This window comes from Molossus molossus, unplaced genomic scaffold (assembly GCF_014108415.1).
Source record: "Molossus molossus isolate mMolMol1 unplaced genomic scaffold, mMolMol1.p scaffold_m16_p_10, whole genome shotgun sequence".
Classification (NCBI taxonomy): domain Eukaryota; kingdom Metazoa; phylum Chordata; class Mammalia; order Chiroptera; family Molossidae; genus Molossus; species Molossus molossus.
Window position 1 is genome coordinate 48,543,211 of NW_023425345.1, and position 15,291 is coordinate 48,558,501.

The window sequence follows — 15,291 nt, forward strand, 5'->3', positions numbered from 1 at the left end:
ACCTGCTGGCCGGTCCATGTGGAAATGCCGCCTTGAGAAGTGAGCCTGGGATCAAAAGATCCTCAGCAAAGCTGTGTGCCGGTGTCAGGAAAGAGATCGCTCTGGCTTATTACCCACAAAGCACTGCCTGCTGCTCCACTTATCCAAGTGCCCTTTTCTCTACAGACACAAACTGATAAGAACCTGGAAATGTGGGTCAGATGCTGTGGGTGGGGGAATTCCCCAGCAACAGCCAGCGCTTTCGACTCTGAATGATTTCAGAAAAGTTCCAGAGCTCTAAAGAAAACCTCTGTCATTTCCAGAGAGAGTGCTCTGACAGGAGTCTCTCAGGAGGGCTCTGTTCTAAAGTCAGAAATGCAGAGGGACGAGTAGACAGTGGGAGCCTTAGGTCTGAATTCTAAAAAAAAAAAAAAAAAAAGTGAGTTTTCTTGCTTAGGACTAAATCACTGTTTCACTTTGTAGAATTGCTTAGGACAATACCTATGATCACAATTCTCTTCCAGTTTCTGTAGCAACATTTGCCATATTTCTATGCCTATGTCTACATACATTTAAAAACAGGAGATCTGAAGGCAACATACACGAAAAGAATTGTACTACGGTAAAATGAAGTAGAAGCAGCTAGAGAATCTGAGACACGATCTCTTTTTTGTAAGGTGTGGCAGGTGGAATTTGAGTCTGTGTGTTCTTGATAAACCTGTTAGAATTATTTGTTTTTCTGGTTTTCATGGTGTTGTGAGAATTTTACTATGTAAAGGGAAGAATAAGCTAAGATGGCATCATTAGTCCTTGGGGAGGAGGTGCCGCCCCATAACAGAAACCCCTGCCCCTTATCATCTCCCTCCTACTACTAAGAAAGAGAAGGGAGATGCTGGACTGCTCATGAAAAAGCCAGGGTCTTAATTCACTTCATTTATTCATTTGTTCAACAAACATTTCAGGCTGTCACTATGTGCCTTTTACTAAGAAGGAAAAGGTAACTTAAGTGGAGAAAAGAAAGATAATAAATGCATTAATCAAAGGAAAAATAGTCTAACCATCCAACAGCTACCAAAGCCTTCTCATGTCTTCTGGGCTTCTAAGAAAGGGAGCCCAGTTATATGTTGAAAGAAAAAGAATACAAAAAAAAAAAAAACAAAAAACTAAAACTGACATATTTTAATCCAGCTTTGGTTTTATTTGCTTGTTTGTTTTATTAGTTGCCTGGGGATATCAAGGCCAAGTAAATACATTTATTGGTCAAGAGTTTCTTGATACAAAGAAACCTGTCTGGAGAACCATGCTGTGACTCAGCATTTGACCCATTGAAAATCCTGACTCTAAATTGTAAGAAACAAACACCACCAACTTCCTCTGTCACTTTGGGGAAAAGGTGTTTGAATGTACCCTTGTGGCACTTGACTTGGACAAGGAGGCTGGCCTCATTTTTATGTCATCCTTGGTTCACTGAGCCCAGATCCTTACCCAAAACGGAATTCGTGACAAATGTCAGCAAGGGGAATGGCCTATGTTGTTGCCAGAAAAGGGACTTTATACATCTCAGGAAAAGGCAACATTCATTTGGAGACCTTTTTTCTTAGCCAACATTGCAGAGATTATCCTACTCCAGTCACCGTGAACATTCACTAGCCTCCAGGGATTTGCAACCCAGGAGAAAAGTAGACAAGTATGCAGATGATCTCAACGTAACATTGTAAGGGTGAAACAGAATTACATGCACAATGTTTCACAAATGCTAAGGTTGAGTGAAAATACATAATGAAGGATAGCAGTTCGCTATTTTTCTGAAATTTGTTCCTAATGGTCAATTTTGGTTCTAACGGACATTTAATGGAGGATATTTCCAACCTACTGCCTGCCATTCCTGATGGTAGTACTGCCTTGTCACACAGGGGAAGAATTTCTATGGGGATGTCAGGTTTATTAATGCCAAGGTGAAATGGTCACCAGTAATAAAACACAGACTTTTACTTTGCATTACCACCCATCAGTGTCTCGCTACAGACGCTGCATTAGCTCAACTGGCACCCATGAGTTGTGTGACCACAGCCAAGTCTGTCAACCTCCTGGGACTGGAACTTGAAAGCACTGTATTCAGCGTTTATGGATAAAGCAGTACAGAAGCACATGCCAGATTTCTTTTACAAAATTCTTTGATTCAACAATGATGTACCTATTGTGTACCAATTTAGTGATATCTTCACATACAAAAAAGGGCTCCCGATGTTCTTTTGCCAGTGACATTGTTTGCTTAGAAATTTTACCCTATAGTACACTTTCTGTCCACAGATGTCTTCTGCCTTGTACCCACGATGGAGCTGATTTTAGGCTAAAGCTGTGTGCATGTCATTTGAAATACTTTCAGATATATGAGAGGCAAGATATTATTTAACAGTAAATATTAGCCAACATAGTAATAAGGATCCGATTTCATGCACTCATGAAAAAGGAATGTGCCAAAAAATATTTCAGCACACAAACTGCATTTAAAGTGACCACAGAGTCATTATATGGGTCATCCTCATATGCTTGGCTCTGTGTGGAACATTCTGTACGGGATGGTGTTGGTTACTGTGCCACTTATTTTTTTCCCTAAAATGAATGAGTTCAGTGTTTATGAAGGGAGAAGAGTTGGCAGGAGAGTGCAGACCTATGTTTATCCATAGGTGGTGGTTTTAACTCATACAGCCCAAATCCCCACAACCAGCCCTGCTCTGTGATCCCAGAAAAACTGACGCCAACGGCAAATGCCAGGAAGGAGCACTCTAGTGAAGACATGTGTCAGTTTTGGGGGCAGTAGAAGAGTTATATGATGGATAATGTAACTTTTTCAAGGAATTTGGTTTTAGGATGTAATTTACTTCATATGAATCCCCTTTTCATTAGCCCTTAAAGAATTAGGTTAAATAAGGTGACTTTTGGATGTTACTTTGGCACAATAAACTGGGGGGTGGGGGGGGGAATGAAATACCTTCAAAACTGTGGTGAAATGTAATAGGACTTGAAAGTTATTGTGGTTTTGGCTTTCAAATTTCAGAAGTTTTATGAACTCCTACTCATTTCTACTAATCCAAAAGATAGAAGCTCAAGACCTGTTTTTTGAATTTTAATTTAAAAATAAATTTCATCCTCAATAAAGCTGGAAAATAAATTCAAATTAATTTCATGATTTTTCCCTTACACTTTAAGAATACCTAACATTTAAAAATACTTGCTCTATCTACATATTAAATAGTCAGTTGTAAGTGGCTCCATAGTACTGTATAAAAATAATAATGTCCTCAGGCATTGCCACTGCAAACTCACATTATAATTAGGTCCATATCAAGTCAGAACTAATCTATGGAATCAAGCAGGATTCTTTCATCAAACTCGATGTACTTACTGGGAACAGGACGATGGGCACAGTTAGTGTTACTGCCACAAGGACTGCCAGGCGTACCAAGAGGAGGGGGGTGTCAAATGTATACACTTTGATGTACGCATGAAGTAATTCATCTTCAACTTCTCCTACAAAGAGGAAGAACAGAAAGAGTCCGTCTGGTGTTGTCAAGTTGGCACTGGTCACCTATGACAACATTCTACAGAGGGAACATTGTACAGTAGATAAAACCTGTACAAAATCCAGACACTTCTGTTTTTACCATGTCTCTAAGCTTATTAGCTGTGTGACCCTTGAACAAAGGGGCCTGAAGCTTATAAGTTGTAGAAGGTAATATGAAATTGCTGAGGGGCTTCCATAGCTCATTTGCATAGTGATAAACCTATCTCTGCTCTATAGAAGCATCACAAAACAGATGCTAGATTGAGGTGCTCTGGTTGAAGGGCATGAAAGGCCCGAACCTTAACCAGTTGACCCTCACATCCTGTCTCACTCCCTCTGCCCCCACCTGCCAAGCCAGCCTTGAGGCAGCTTCTCCTAAGCCAGTATGGAAACCCTAGGACAAATGATCGCTAACATTTTTTCAAGGTCAACAATTATGTCTCCACGACAACACTGATACACATATATTTGGGGCTTTTCCAGTTTTGCTTGTCTTATGAAACTCAGAGTCAGTATAAGAAACATGCAGAATGGGTTAGTGTGAGTTGTAGGGTCTCCAAATGAATGTTGCTCTAAGATTAAGATGCCGTTCTCCTGGAAAACACAGTCATTCAGAATTCAGGCACAAATGACAAGGAGCTGCTGATGGAATCAAATGTAGTTTGAGTTTTCCATTACTCCCCTCAAAATCAGACAAATGGGGTAAAAAAAAAAATACCTTCAATGGTATTGACCTTTCATAAACTCACAACCAGCAAGGAGGTAATGCCCAGTCTAAAGTAAGTACTTAGTTAATAGCCAAATATTGGCCAAATAGAATAAAACTCGATCAAATGGTTCTCCCCCTCTCCCAGTCTTTCCCCTCAACTTGTCTTGCAACTAATTTAATTTACCAAATCACTCAGAAAAATGCTAAAAGTTAAGTTTATACAAAAATATATTTACATTGATCACATTGATTAATGTGAACAAGTGCTAGCAGGTCAATGATTGACTCCCTGAAATGTGTCTATAGGGCCATGTTTCATGGAAGGGAATAACAATCCTCCTTTTGTGTCCTGTTAGAATGTCATAGAGGAAATGTTTTAGGCATAATCTAAGTGGCCTTGTCACACTTTGTTTTGATAGTACATTCCCAGATTGAAGAACTTCTGTCATGTACTTTTCTTTCTTTAGGAAACCATTCACCATAACAGAATAGAATATGACGAGCAAAACAAATTTACCTAGTGCTCCAAGCCCTCAGATTTGACTTAAATGGTAAATAAGAAGTAAGTTCCAACTCAGCAATGTTGTATTTTTCTCTGCCATTTGATTGGTAGTTAGTTATTTTATCAATAGAACTTTACAACATGCAGTTGGATTCACTCTCATTGCTTCTAGCCTGAGAGGGACTAAGAAGTCAAGCCAAACAAATATCATCTATCCCAGAAGGAACATAATTAAATGTGAGGGATTCTTAAAAATAAAATATATGAGAATTTACAAATTGTTATAACCTGTTAAGCCAAGCTGGTTCAGATCCCATATTCTTAGGTCAAGTGACATGGCTAAGATATCATGTTAACTGAGTACTTGTGTCTATAGTTCATGCTGCTTAAGGGAGTAACTAAAAGAATGATATCTACCTGGGTTAATGATCAGTTCAGCCAGGATTTGCACAAAGAGAATGACTTTGACAGAGCGACCTACCATAAAAGGTTAGGTAACCAAAGAGGGCAGCTAGCAGATACATGATGAGCATCCCCGTGATGGAAATATTTGACACTGTTTGCATCTTCCTCCGGGATCGACTGAAAAGAAAAAGAACACTGAGTTTTGGTGTTTATGTCTGTGAACAGATCACTTTTTTAAATTAAAATAAGAAAATAATGAAAGAATGTGTGTCTACGGTGCTCATTACAAAACCTCGTTTCTAATGCAGAAGCACAGCTTATTGAAATCTGTCGTAGAGAGTCATGAAGGATTCGTTTCCATTTTTCTAAAACATTACTCCTTCAGTCTTAGAAACAACCACTCTCCTAGAAGAAGATCAGTTTATTTTGTGTTGACAAGTAAGTTTGTCTACTGAGTATTTAAGAATGTAATTAACATGAAAGTCTTATTATTTCTTAGTGAGATGGGTTTAATGAGGACAAATACCTACTAGAGTCAGCAAAGCCCTACTTCCAAGAGTTCTGATATTATTACCAGGATGCTTGATATTATTACCTGGACAGCATCTAGAAACCATTCTAGAGGGCATTCCAGTGGTTTGAAGTCAATTGTCAGACCTCTAGAGTAATTGCTACATGTGATTTTCCAAATAAATCAAAGGCATAGAAATAATTTAAAATTCCAAAAATTTTTTATGAATAAATCAGAATTTATGGGGAAAATTATTGCTATTTGGTAAAAATTAGGACTGAGATCATTGATGTCTAGATTAAAGAAGCTGAAAATGATTATATGATATTGTCCCTTAAGGGTAAAGGGGGAAGCCGCGATAGTGGGCTCAGAGCCCGTTCATCCTCAAGTAGATGTCGCCAACCTCAAGGGGCAGAGTATTCATGGCTCACCGAGTATCAGCTGAAAGAAAAGGGATTGTCTAGACAGTGTCTCCATTGTGCAGATAAGACAATGAAGGTCAGATACTGGCACATCTCTGTGGTGAATATCTTCTAGACAAGGTTAGGGAATGACCATAAGTCACATCAGTAAGGTCACCCTAACAGTAATTTTTGGTCTTTATTAGTGTAGTAGTTTCCAGTTCAGGTGACATCACTTCTTTCCACCAAAATTCAAATTCGAATTCTCCATGCCTGCTCTAATCCGACAGCTGCTGGCTCCTCCCCCTGGCCTGGACCCCTAGCCCAGGCCATTAGGACGAAGGAATAGAAGAGAAGGAAGCAGATAAGGCAATGCAGTGAGGGGTCTGATGCACACCCCTTTGGTTAAAGCACATTACTGAAGAGTGGTTGTAGCACAAACTTTCTCTGAAAAGAAAGCTGTAAACTATGCTTCTGAATAAAGCACCTTTGAACATATGAGCCCATTTTCAAAGCAAATTAGAATGCTAAAATGATGGCTGCCTTACTCTTTAAGTTCACTGTAGATGGGAAGGACCTCAGGGTGGCATACAAAAGCAAATGCTAGGATAGGAATTGCATAGGCCGTCTGAAAAACAAAGACAACACCGCATGTTTAGCATTCCAACACAGACAGCGATCCCAGCGCATCTCAGCGTATAAAATAAAAACTCAGAGGCCACATTACCAGGCTCACTAGAGGCCCAGGACTCGCGCTTACCCGGGAGTTGAATACAAAGTATTTGGGTTGACACTTGTCATCACTGTGTGCTTCGTACTCTATTCTGCTGCCGTGAAGAGAGCCCTTGGCCTGGTTCTCATCTAGCCCTGCAGGACTCTGGTGGGTGTAATCCATCATGAAGTTCACACCACTGCTCTCAGAGTTGTTGGGGAACATTCCCATGTGCATTGGAAGTGTACTGTTGAAGGACAGATTCCCAACATTGTGATCCAGAACCGGCAGAGGGCAGGGTATTTGGAATTTCTTGTAAATCACCTAGACCCCGTCATTAAAAAAAAAAAAAAAAGTTAGCCTTTGAGGAAAAGAATGAAATGAAAATCTATATGTGTGCTTTATGGGATGAAGCAGAGGGGCCTCTGCTGAGGATTTTTATTTTTTTGGACTAATGGACAGTGGAGACTCCCTCTAGCCTCTGTCCTCAGGAAAGAGTTGGAACTATGGTTGGCAGCCCTGCCCCTTAAGAGTCAACAGGACAGTATTTGGGGTGAATACATTCTAAGCTGCATTCATACTCTTCCAGGAGAAAGATGATCATTTCCTTGCTCCATTTCATATCTTTTATTTCTTCAAACTAATAATAATATGATAATATGAGTTATTAAAAAGTCCCCTCTCCTTCTTTACCTCTTTGGAGAAATGCTGTATAAAATTTCACATACATGATATTACAAGAAATTCCCTTTGGCAGGGAGTGGGGGGAGGTGAGGAGAGGGATTTCTTCTTTAATCCCACTGTGGTTGCCCCTTTTCACGGGTAGAATAAATAAGAGAAAATGGCTGATTCATGTGGATATGGCTAATTCTGTAGCCTACTTATTTCTCTTTTGGGATGTTTATCTTCTTCCTCCACCTTTCTGAATACTAGGCTATTGTCATGTTCCTGCTTGACGTGCTTTTGGTCCAAATATATGTTGTGTGCCTAAAACATACTTTTAGCAATGCTCTTGACATTTTAATTCAACAATTTTAAAACTCATGACAGCTCTATTCTCATTCGAAATTAGAATACAAAAAAAAATTGCTCGTGGTGCAAGAACTATTTCATGCTAGTGAGGTGCTTGAGCAACAACAACAACAACAAAACCCCACAAATTTAGGCACTAAACACATCTCACGCTCCCCAAGCTACAGGAATCATATTAATAAATCACTTACCACACTGACAAAAAACACCATGCAGGTGAGAGAAAATCCACTGGTATAACCAAGGTAACCTGGGAGTTAGTAGAGAAATTATGGAAGGTGAATTTGGCATCTACAATCAGCTTACTATTACAATATAAAATCAAAATAAAAATTAAAAATGACATTACCTAAGTTTTTAAGAAGAGAAAGTGGGAGAATGATTCCAAAGGACACAAGTATGACGAGGTAGTTGCCGTTGAGGTACCATTCTCTAGGAGAGAAAGACCAATCAGAATATTGGGATGGGAAAAGACCAGCTAGAATGAGTCACCTGACATTATAAAGAGGACATAAGACATACCCAGTATTTTCTTCAAGTCCCATGAATGCTTTGATTACTTCAGGTAGTTCGTATTTAATGATGAAGAGGTAGCTTGACATTGCTAAAATAAAAAACATGGCAGCTCAGTGGGGCTCATAGCACTAAAGTCAGAGGCAAGTCATGAGAAGTCCATGCATCTGGGATACATGTTCTTCCCAGTAGGATGAACATTTAATCCCCAAACGGCAAGAAAAGTCGCCCACTGTATATTCTGTACTGCTTCCAAGTTCTTTCCAAAAATAGACATTTGGCCCTCTGGCTCTTGCATACAGAATTTCACCAACAGAATCAATGATGATTCTGTGTTAAATCCTGCTCTGAGGTTTTCAGTGAATTCTGCACTTTGAATATTTCCCCCTCGTTAGTTTTAAGTCATCATGTACTGTACTGAGTGTGCCTGTCTTAGTGTCTGCAACTTGAGGAGGGACCTGGCAACAAACGGCATGGGCCAGAAAGGACAGGCCAGAATTGCAGGGTGAAGCAGGCTAGACTACATGCCACTCTGGCTCTCCCCGGGTGGGTGCCAGTCTAGTCCTCTGTAAGCTCCCTGAGGGGCACCCAAGGACTCAGGCCACTGGTTGTCTAAACTGGAGTCATGCTGGCTTGAGAAAAGAACACAGGAGAGGATAGCTTCTCCCCCCTTTGCCAATGAAGTTTTCTCCTCCTCTACATCCTGGTCTCCCTTTGGCTAAATAAGAAATTATACAAAATGGCAACATTTCTTGAGCATCCAGATAAGTGACAGATGTGTGATCATGCACTTGTCCGAAAACCTAATGAAATCTGTGAACCCAATTCCTGGAAAAAATGTATATGTATATATAAGCATAATATACAATTTGCCTACAATTGTAGAGATTTAAGCACCATCCCTTTCTCACGTCCACCCACTCAGTAAAGTGTAAGACTGATTTCTTGTTTGACACGCAGTTAAAGGACTCAATTAAAAATAAACTGACACGTTCTGCATTGGCAGCTTTAACTGTATGCTACATCCTTCAGGAGCACTTTTGCTAATAGACATTTTAAAGCAAATACTAAGTTGTAAATTGAACTGTTAATATTAAATTAATGAATATTAAAGGTATGTCCTTAACCTCAACAGAAGTATTAATGGTGATAGTAATTCCCCACACTGTGCAGTTCTGCACATTACTCCATTGAAACAGCAAGGGGTACGTATTGTCGTCACTCCACAGCTGAGGACATAAAGCTTACACGGCGTGTCCAAGACCACATAGCTTGAAAATGACAGACCACATCCGAAATAGAAGTTCTCTGATTTCGGGCCAGGGCTGCTTCTCTATTGTGAAGTGAAATGATTCTTACAATACCTGATGTATCTTCTGCAAACATTTGGTTAATCTTTACAAAGACCTTGGCTAAAGTTAAATCTTACAGAGAGTAAACACAGAAGATATTTCTGATTAACTGGCTCTGTGAGGTACCATTCAATTTTAGAGAGGTGTTATTGCTGACTTTCAGTGATGTTACCACTGTTAATGTGTTTGGTCTTCAAAAATTCAGAAGGATCCAGACCTGTCTGGGCAATGTCAACATTATTCTGCCAGTGTTGAAACATCCGTGGTAAATGTTCATTTTCAGGGGACTGAGAATATTAACTGTTCTAAATGCAGAGTTGCTAAATACAGAAACACAAGTGATTTCCCTGAGGGCAAAATAACCACTAACCAAATAGAGCAACCAAAGAGAGAGCATTTTCAGGGACGAAATATAAAATTTTATCTGCTTCTTTAAAGCCACACTTCTTGTTGTGTGTGTGGCTTGATTGAGAGACCACTTTATAGTTTATGCCATTATTTAGAAGCATAATAGTAGCTATACTTTGAGCAACAGATGGTGCTATTGCCACTCAGTCTGTTGGGGGTCGGGGCTAAATATGTGTATGGTTATTTCAGTTGTCCAAACAAGTAAAATAGATAAACTGTGAAGTGATCCTATGAAATGCTTGATACTTTAAATCCTGATAAGGTTGGATATTTGAACTAAAGGCAGTGCAGTCTATTTGGTGGTGGATAGGGGCTTAAATGCTTATGACTCCAAACCAGTCAAATGAGTGAAGCAATCCTGCCAAATTCTGTTCAAGATTGTAGTCTTACTATATAGAACTATGAGAAGAAATAAATACAAATCAATATATGCTTGGATTTTATTTGCTTAGCAACTATCCATTATCAGGAGCAGGTATAGTTAGATAAAGGTCATTAAAAGTATTGCTGTGTTCCAGAAATCCTAGATAATTTCAGTGATGTTATTTGTCAGAAAGGGTTACCTATTTGCAAGATCTCTGTGCAAGTTCATTTACTGCAGCCCTGCCTGCAAGAGCGAAACCCTGGAAACGATCCAACTGTCCATCAGTAAGGGATTCAGTAAGCCAATTCTCCTACATTTGCACAATGGAAAACTCAGAAGCCATTAAAAAGAATAGTATGCGAATACATTGAGGGCATATTGTTAAATTTTAAAAAAGCAAACTGCAAATCAGTATTACAAGAAAATCCAATTTTAACAGGAACAATATATTTATTAAATTTGGCACAGAGAAAAACCTGGAGTTGTTATTTCTAAGGGTGAGTTACATAAACATTTCTTTGTCTTTTATATTTTTATGTAATGGTTTAGTTTTTCACAGTTATCACTTATTTGTCTCATAATTATAAATATGCCCATTTAAAACAATAATCAGAGGGGCTCCAGAGACATGGATATTGAATCTGAGAACCAGGGAGGAAGAAAGCATGTACTGAACGCTTATTATGTGCCATATGTTGTCTCATTTCATCCTTACAATGACCTTGTGAGGATGGAATATTACTCTCATTTTCATAGATGGAAAATTAGACTCAGGGGAACAAAGTGATTTTCCCAAGGTCGCAGATAGTGACAGAAACAGACTCAAATTCAGTTGGATCAGAATCCAGAGGTCTATTATCTATGTGCAAGGGTTTTAAAATACCTTTCAAAAATAGTAACAGATGAGATACCTACAAAGAGGGTTCAGGAACCCAGAGGAACTAGGGAACACTAGTTCCTAAAAACCTAGAGAAGCAGTGAATGGGGGGAGGAGAGAAAGAGAGAACAAATCTGTGCGATTGTGGGTGTGGGTGTGTTAGGGTGGAGGACTACAAGATATATAGTTTGCTATGTTATGACACAGGATACACAGGGGATGGATAGGTAGATGATGATAGATAAATGATGATAGATGATAGATAGGTAGGTAGATAGATAGATAGATAGATAGATAGATAGATAGATAGATTTGAGGGTCAACAGAAAAGGTATCAGAAAGTAGGCAGAGGAAAGATGATGAAGACCCTTATGTGTCAAGCCAAAGAGTACATTTTACTTTGAAAATAAAGAGGAAGAATTTTATGCAAGAATAGATTTGATTTCAGAACGTGAGTCTGAAGGATGAATTAGAGATGGGAGCAGGGGGAACTCAAGTTCAGGTGATCACTATGGAGAGGAAAGACTGAAGAGCTAAGTGAGAGAGAATGATTGGTACTGGTTGGTATTTGATTGACGGCTCAGGGTTAGGGAGAGAGGGGAAAATGTAGGCTGACACCCAGATTTCAAGGAAGGTTTTACTCTATATTTTAATTCCAGAATTCAATTGGTAGGGTTTTATATAGTGTTTCATTCTTAAATATTGCTTTTTGTTAATCCTCACCTGAGGATATTTTTTTCCGTTGATTTTTAGAGAGAGTGGAAGGAAGGGAGAGGGAGGAAGAGAGAGAGAGAGAAACATTGATGTGTCTCTCACATTGACTGGTTGCCTCCTGCATGTGTCCAGGGACAGAACCTGCAACCCAGGCTCTTGTCCTTGACTGGAAATCCAAACCTGCGACCCTTCGGTGTGTGGGTTGACACTCTAACCACTAAGCCACACCAGGCATGGCACCTATTGACATTTTTAATTAAAGAGGAATAGCAAGTCTGTTTGGAAAACTTATTTTTTCAATTTAAAAACTACAAAGCAACTATTTTTCTGTATTTAAAGTGCTTGTATATTGCCATAGGAGTTTTCTTATATATTAAATATTCTTTAGAAAGTTTAACTAGCCTGTTGAAGGCTCTATCTCCTTACCTCCAATGTTCTGCATTGTAATGGAAATAAAAGCTGCGATTTTCCCAGGCCATCCAAATGCTTTTTCCCCTAATTTTTCATAAATTAAAGACCCTACAATCAAAGATAAAATAAACTTGTTAAAAAAGATTGTATTAATGACTAAAATATGTCTGCAATATAATTCTACACTAGAATCTCACACATGTGAATAATCACCATATAGAAGTTATAAACTCAAAAGACACAATCTCAAAAATCAATGCAAAATGTGTTAAAATATTCCCCACACAGGTGGCAATGGTTTCATTCATGTGAGCTCCATGTAGCAAGTCGAAACTCTGATTTGCATTATTCACCAAAAATCTCTTTATCTATTTAGCTTCAATTTGTCTTCATTCCTCTCAGTTGCTCAAATAACTCAAAACATTGAGAGACCATGTCATGGGGTCAGAAGACAATGAAATATGAAATTGATCAAAATTATCCTATAGTTATGGAGCTATAGACTGACATGCCCTTTAAAGAGAATCAAAATAGGACATTTTGGACTTAAAGGGTAGCATACCTCCTTCTTTTGAAGTCTTTAATAAGAGGTGAACTGAATAGAGTGATAATATTGCCACAGCAAACAGCATGGTTCTGTGAGGGGAACAGAAAGTAGAAAATAAGTTTTTATAATAAATAAGATATAACAGATATTGCAATAAATTATCACATTGGTCTTTTCAATCATTAACTTTCTGAAAGTATGTGGATTTGGGGGAAACTGAGAAATTATTTTGGAACTCCACACACATTCTTTAATGTCACAGAACTGGAATTTGCTATGTACCAAAACCTATTATCTGAAGTTCCTAACATACCTTTTTTCCCAAATGTTACCCAGAAATAAAATCTGGTTTGTACCTTAAATGCTAAATGTATAGCAAAATTAACAAATACTACATCTACTTATTCAGCTCATGGGTCTATGTAAATCATATTTGCATGACAGTTGTACCGACATTTATAATTGAAGGACTATTCAATAGTCTGAATAAACCTTAATCTGAAATCTAGAAATAGAGAAGTCCAGGCATGCGCAGTCTGAGCCCCCATCACTGCTGATCCAGCACACTGGGGGGCGAGCAGGTGGGCCAGGGGGTCAGGCAATGGCCTGTGTAATAGAGAAACAGAGAAAAGTATAGACTGCAGGGGAATTGCTTTTTATATTCAGAAAAAATCACTTCTGGTTCAGGACTGTTCTACATCTACATGCATGCATGATTTCTTTATGTAGAAAGTGATCAGTGTTTCTCCAAAAATAAGAATTGAAAATAAAAAATAAGATAGATAGAGGCACTTATATAATAATTTGAAGAGCAATACTAAACTTTACCTGACATTTAAAAATATCCGTATTCTTTGTCTATTTTCCCCCAAGGTGGATCATATTCTTTGGTAACTCCTGCTGAAGTCAGTGTTGCAAGTGTACATTTTTACCATGAGTTATTAATTTTATAACGACTCTAGGTTTACTGTGCCAGAACTGACTAATCAATGACTTGTTCATATATCCTACTGTATGCCTTATGATCTTACTGTTTTTAAAGAATTATGTAATTCAGATTACATAATTTTGTTCCTTGGAAAAATACTGAATTCCCAGTATTCTAAACACAGGCTTGCTTTGGCAGAAAATATTAAGAGTAAAACCAATGAAATCATGTGTCACTTGCTGTGAGTTAAGGGAGAGAGCTGAATCCAGTCCGTGCTGCGGAGACACACAAAACGTACCCACAGTGTCTAGCAATTTAGTTCCTCTGGCCAAACTAATTTGCTACATGTTCGTACCCCTGAAAGGAGGCCCTTGGTTTTAAAAGTGGAATATTCTCCTCCCATGAGAATGATCTGTGGTTCTAGCAGTGGGGGAAATGTTTATTTTTCTGTCCATCAGTGATCTATGCTAACTTCCTAATTATTTTATTAGTATATGTAATTAATGAGAAGACATTCTCTATATATGAATACATCACTAGCCATTAAGATTCAGAGAATTACAGAAATAAGTTTATTTCAAACATGGTTTATAAAAGTAAAGTTGATATAAAAACTCATTCAACTAAAAAATACTACAACTAAAACACTTCAGTGAAAGCACTAACTCAATATAAATATTTATAGTTCTGCCTGATTCTTAGCCCTCAAATAGCTGTGTGGTTATCTAACCATAGTGATGCTCAGAACATAAATAGCATATATTTGTCATATAAATGTTGCATTCTTAGACAGTTATTTAATGCTCTAGCGTTGCATTAGAGATTGTGATCTGCATTCACACTGATGCCTGACTAACATTAGACTTTATTTCTGTGAAGAATTCCAGGGCTGCCAACTGTGTCTTGGAAAATACCAGGCAGTACGTAATGCACACAGACATCTGTGGCTGTCTGTCAGAGACAATGCAGTATCCATTCTCCAGGTCAGCTCTGTGACTTTACTAATCTTAGGCAGCATTTGACTATGTTTGATTAAAGTGCATAGGTTTAGGAATAAACTTGGGCCATTCCACAAATACTTCCTGTGCCAAGCCTGTACTAGGTCTTGAGGATACAGACATGTGATGAATGAAAACAGATATGAGCTCAACTCTCTGGAGATTATAGTGTAGCAAGGGAGATAGACATCAATCAAATAGATCATACAACTGCACTGAAATATTAAAACTGGCGAGTGTATAATAAGGTAGTTTGTCCCAGTCATGGAGGTTAGGGAAGGCAGCATGGGTGTTCGGCAGAGCTGAGATATCAGGAGTCAACTACATGAAGAGGAAAAGGAAAAGGAAAAGGAAAGAGGATTC

The 15,291-nt window shown here is 38.5% G+C and overlaps 1 protein-coding gene across 1 annotated transcript in view; it reads right to left on the reverse strand.

Moving 5' to 3' along the window:
• Positions 1-15,291, reverse strand: part of SLC38A4 (solute carrier family 38 member 4) — a 39,783-nt gene that overhangs the window by 5,781 nt on the left and 18,711 nt on the right. Inside the window, exons 5-13 of the mRNA XM_036252030.1 lie at positions 13,018-13,091; positions 12,471-12,563; positions 8,339-8,420; positions 8,166-8,248; positions 8,008-8,066; positions 6,833-7,108; positions 6,621-6,700; positions 5,237-5,337; positions 3,386-3,510 (exon numbers count right to left, since the gene is read on the reverse strand). Of these exons, the coding sequence (XP_036107923.1) occupies positions 3,386-3,510; positions 5,237-5,337; positions 6,621-6,700; positions 6,833-7,108; positions 8,008-8,066; positions 8,166-8,248; positions 8,339-8,420; positions 12,471-12,563; positions 13,018-13,091 (973 nt within the window). The remainder of the gene's footprint in view (positions 1-3,385; positions 3,511-5,236; positions 5,338-6,620; positions 6,701-6,832; positions 7,109-8,007; positions 8,067-8,165; positions 8,249-8,338; positions 8,421-12,470; positions 12,564-13,017; positions 13,092-15,291) is intronic.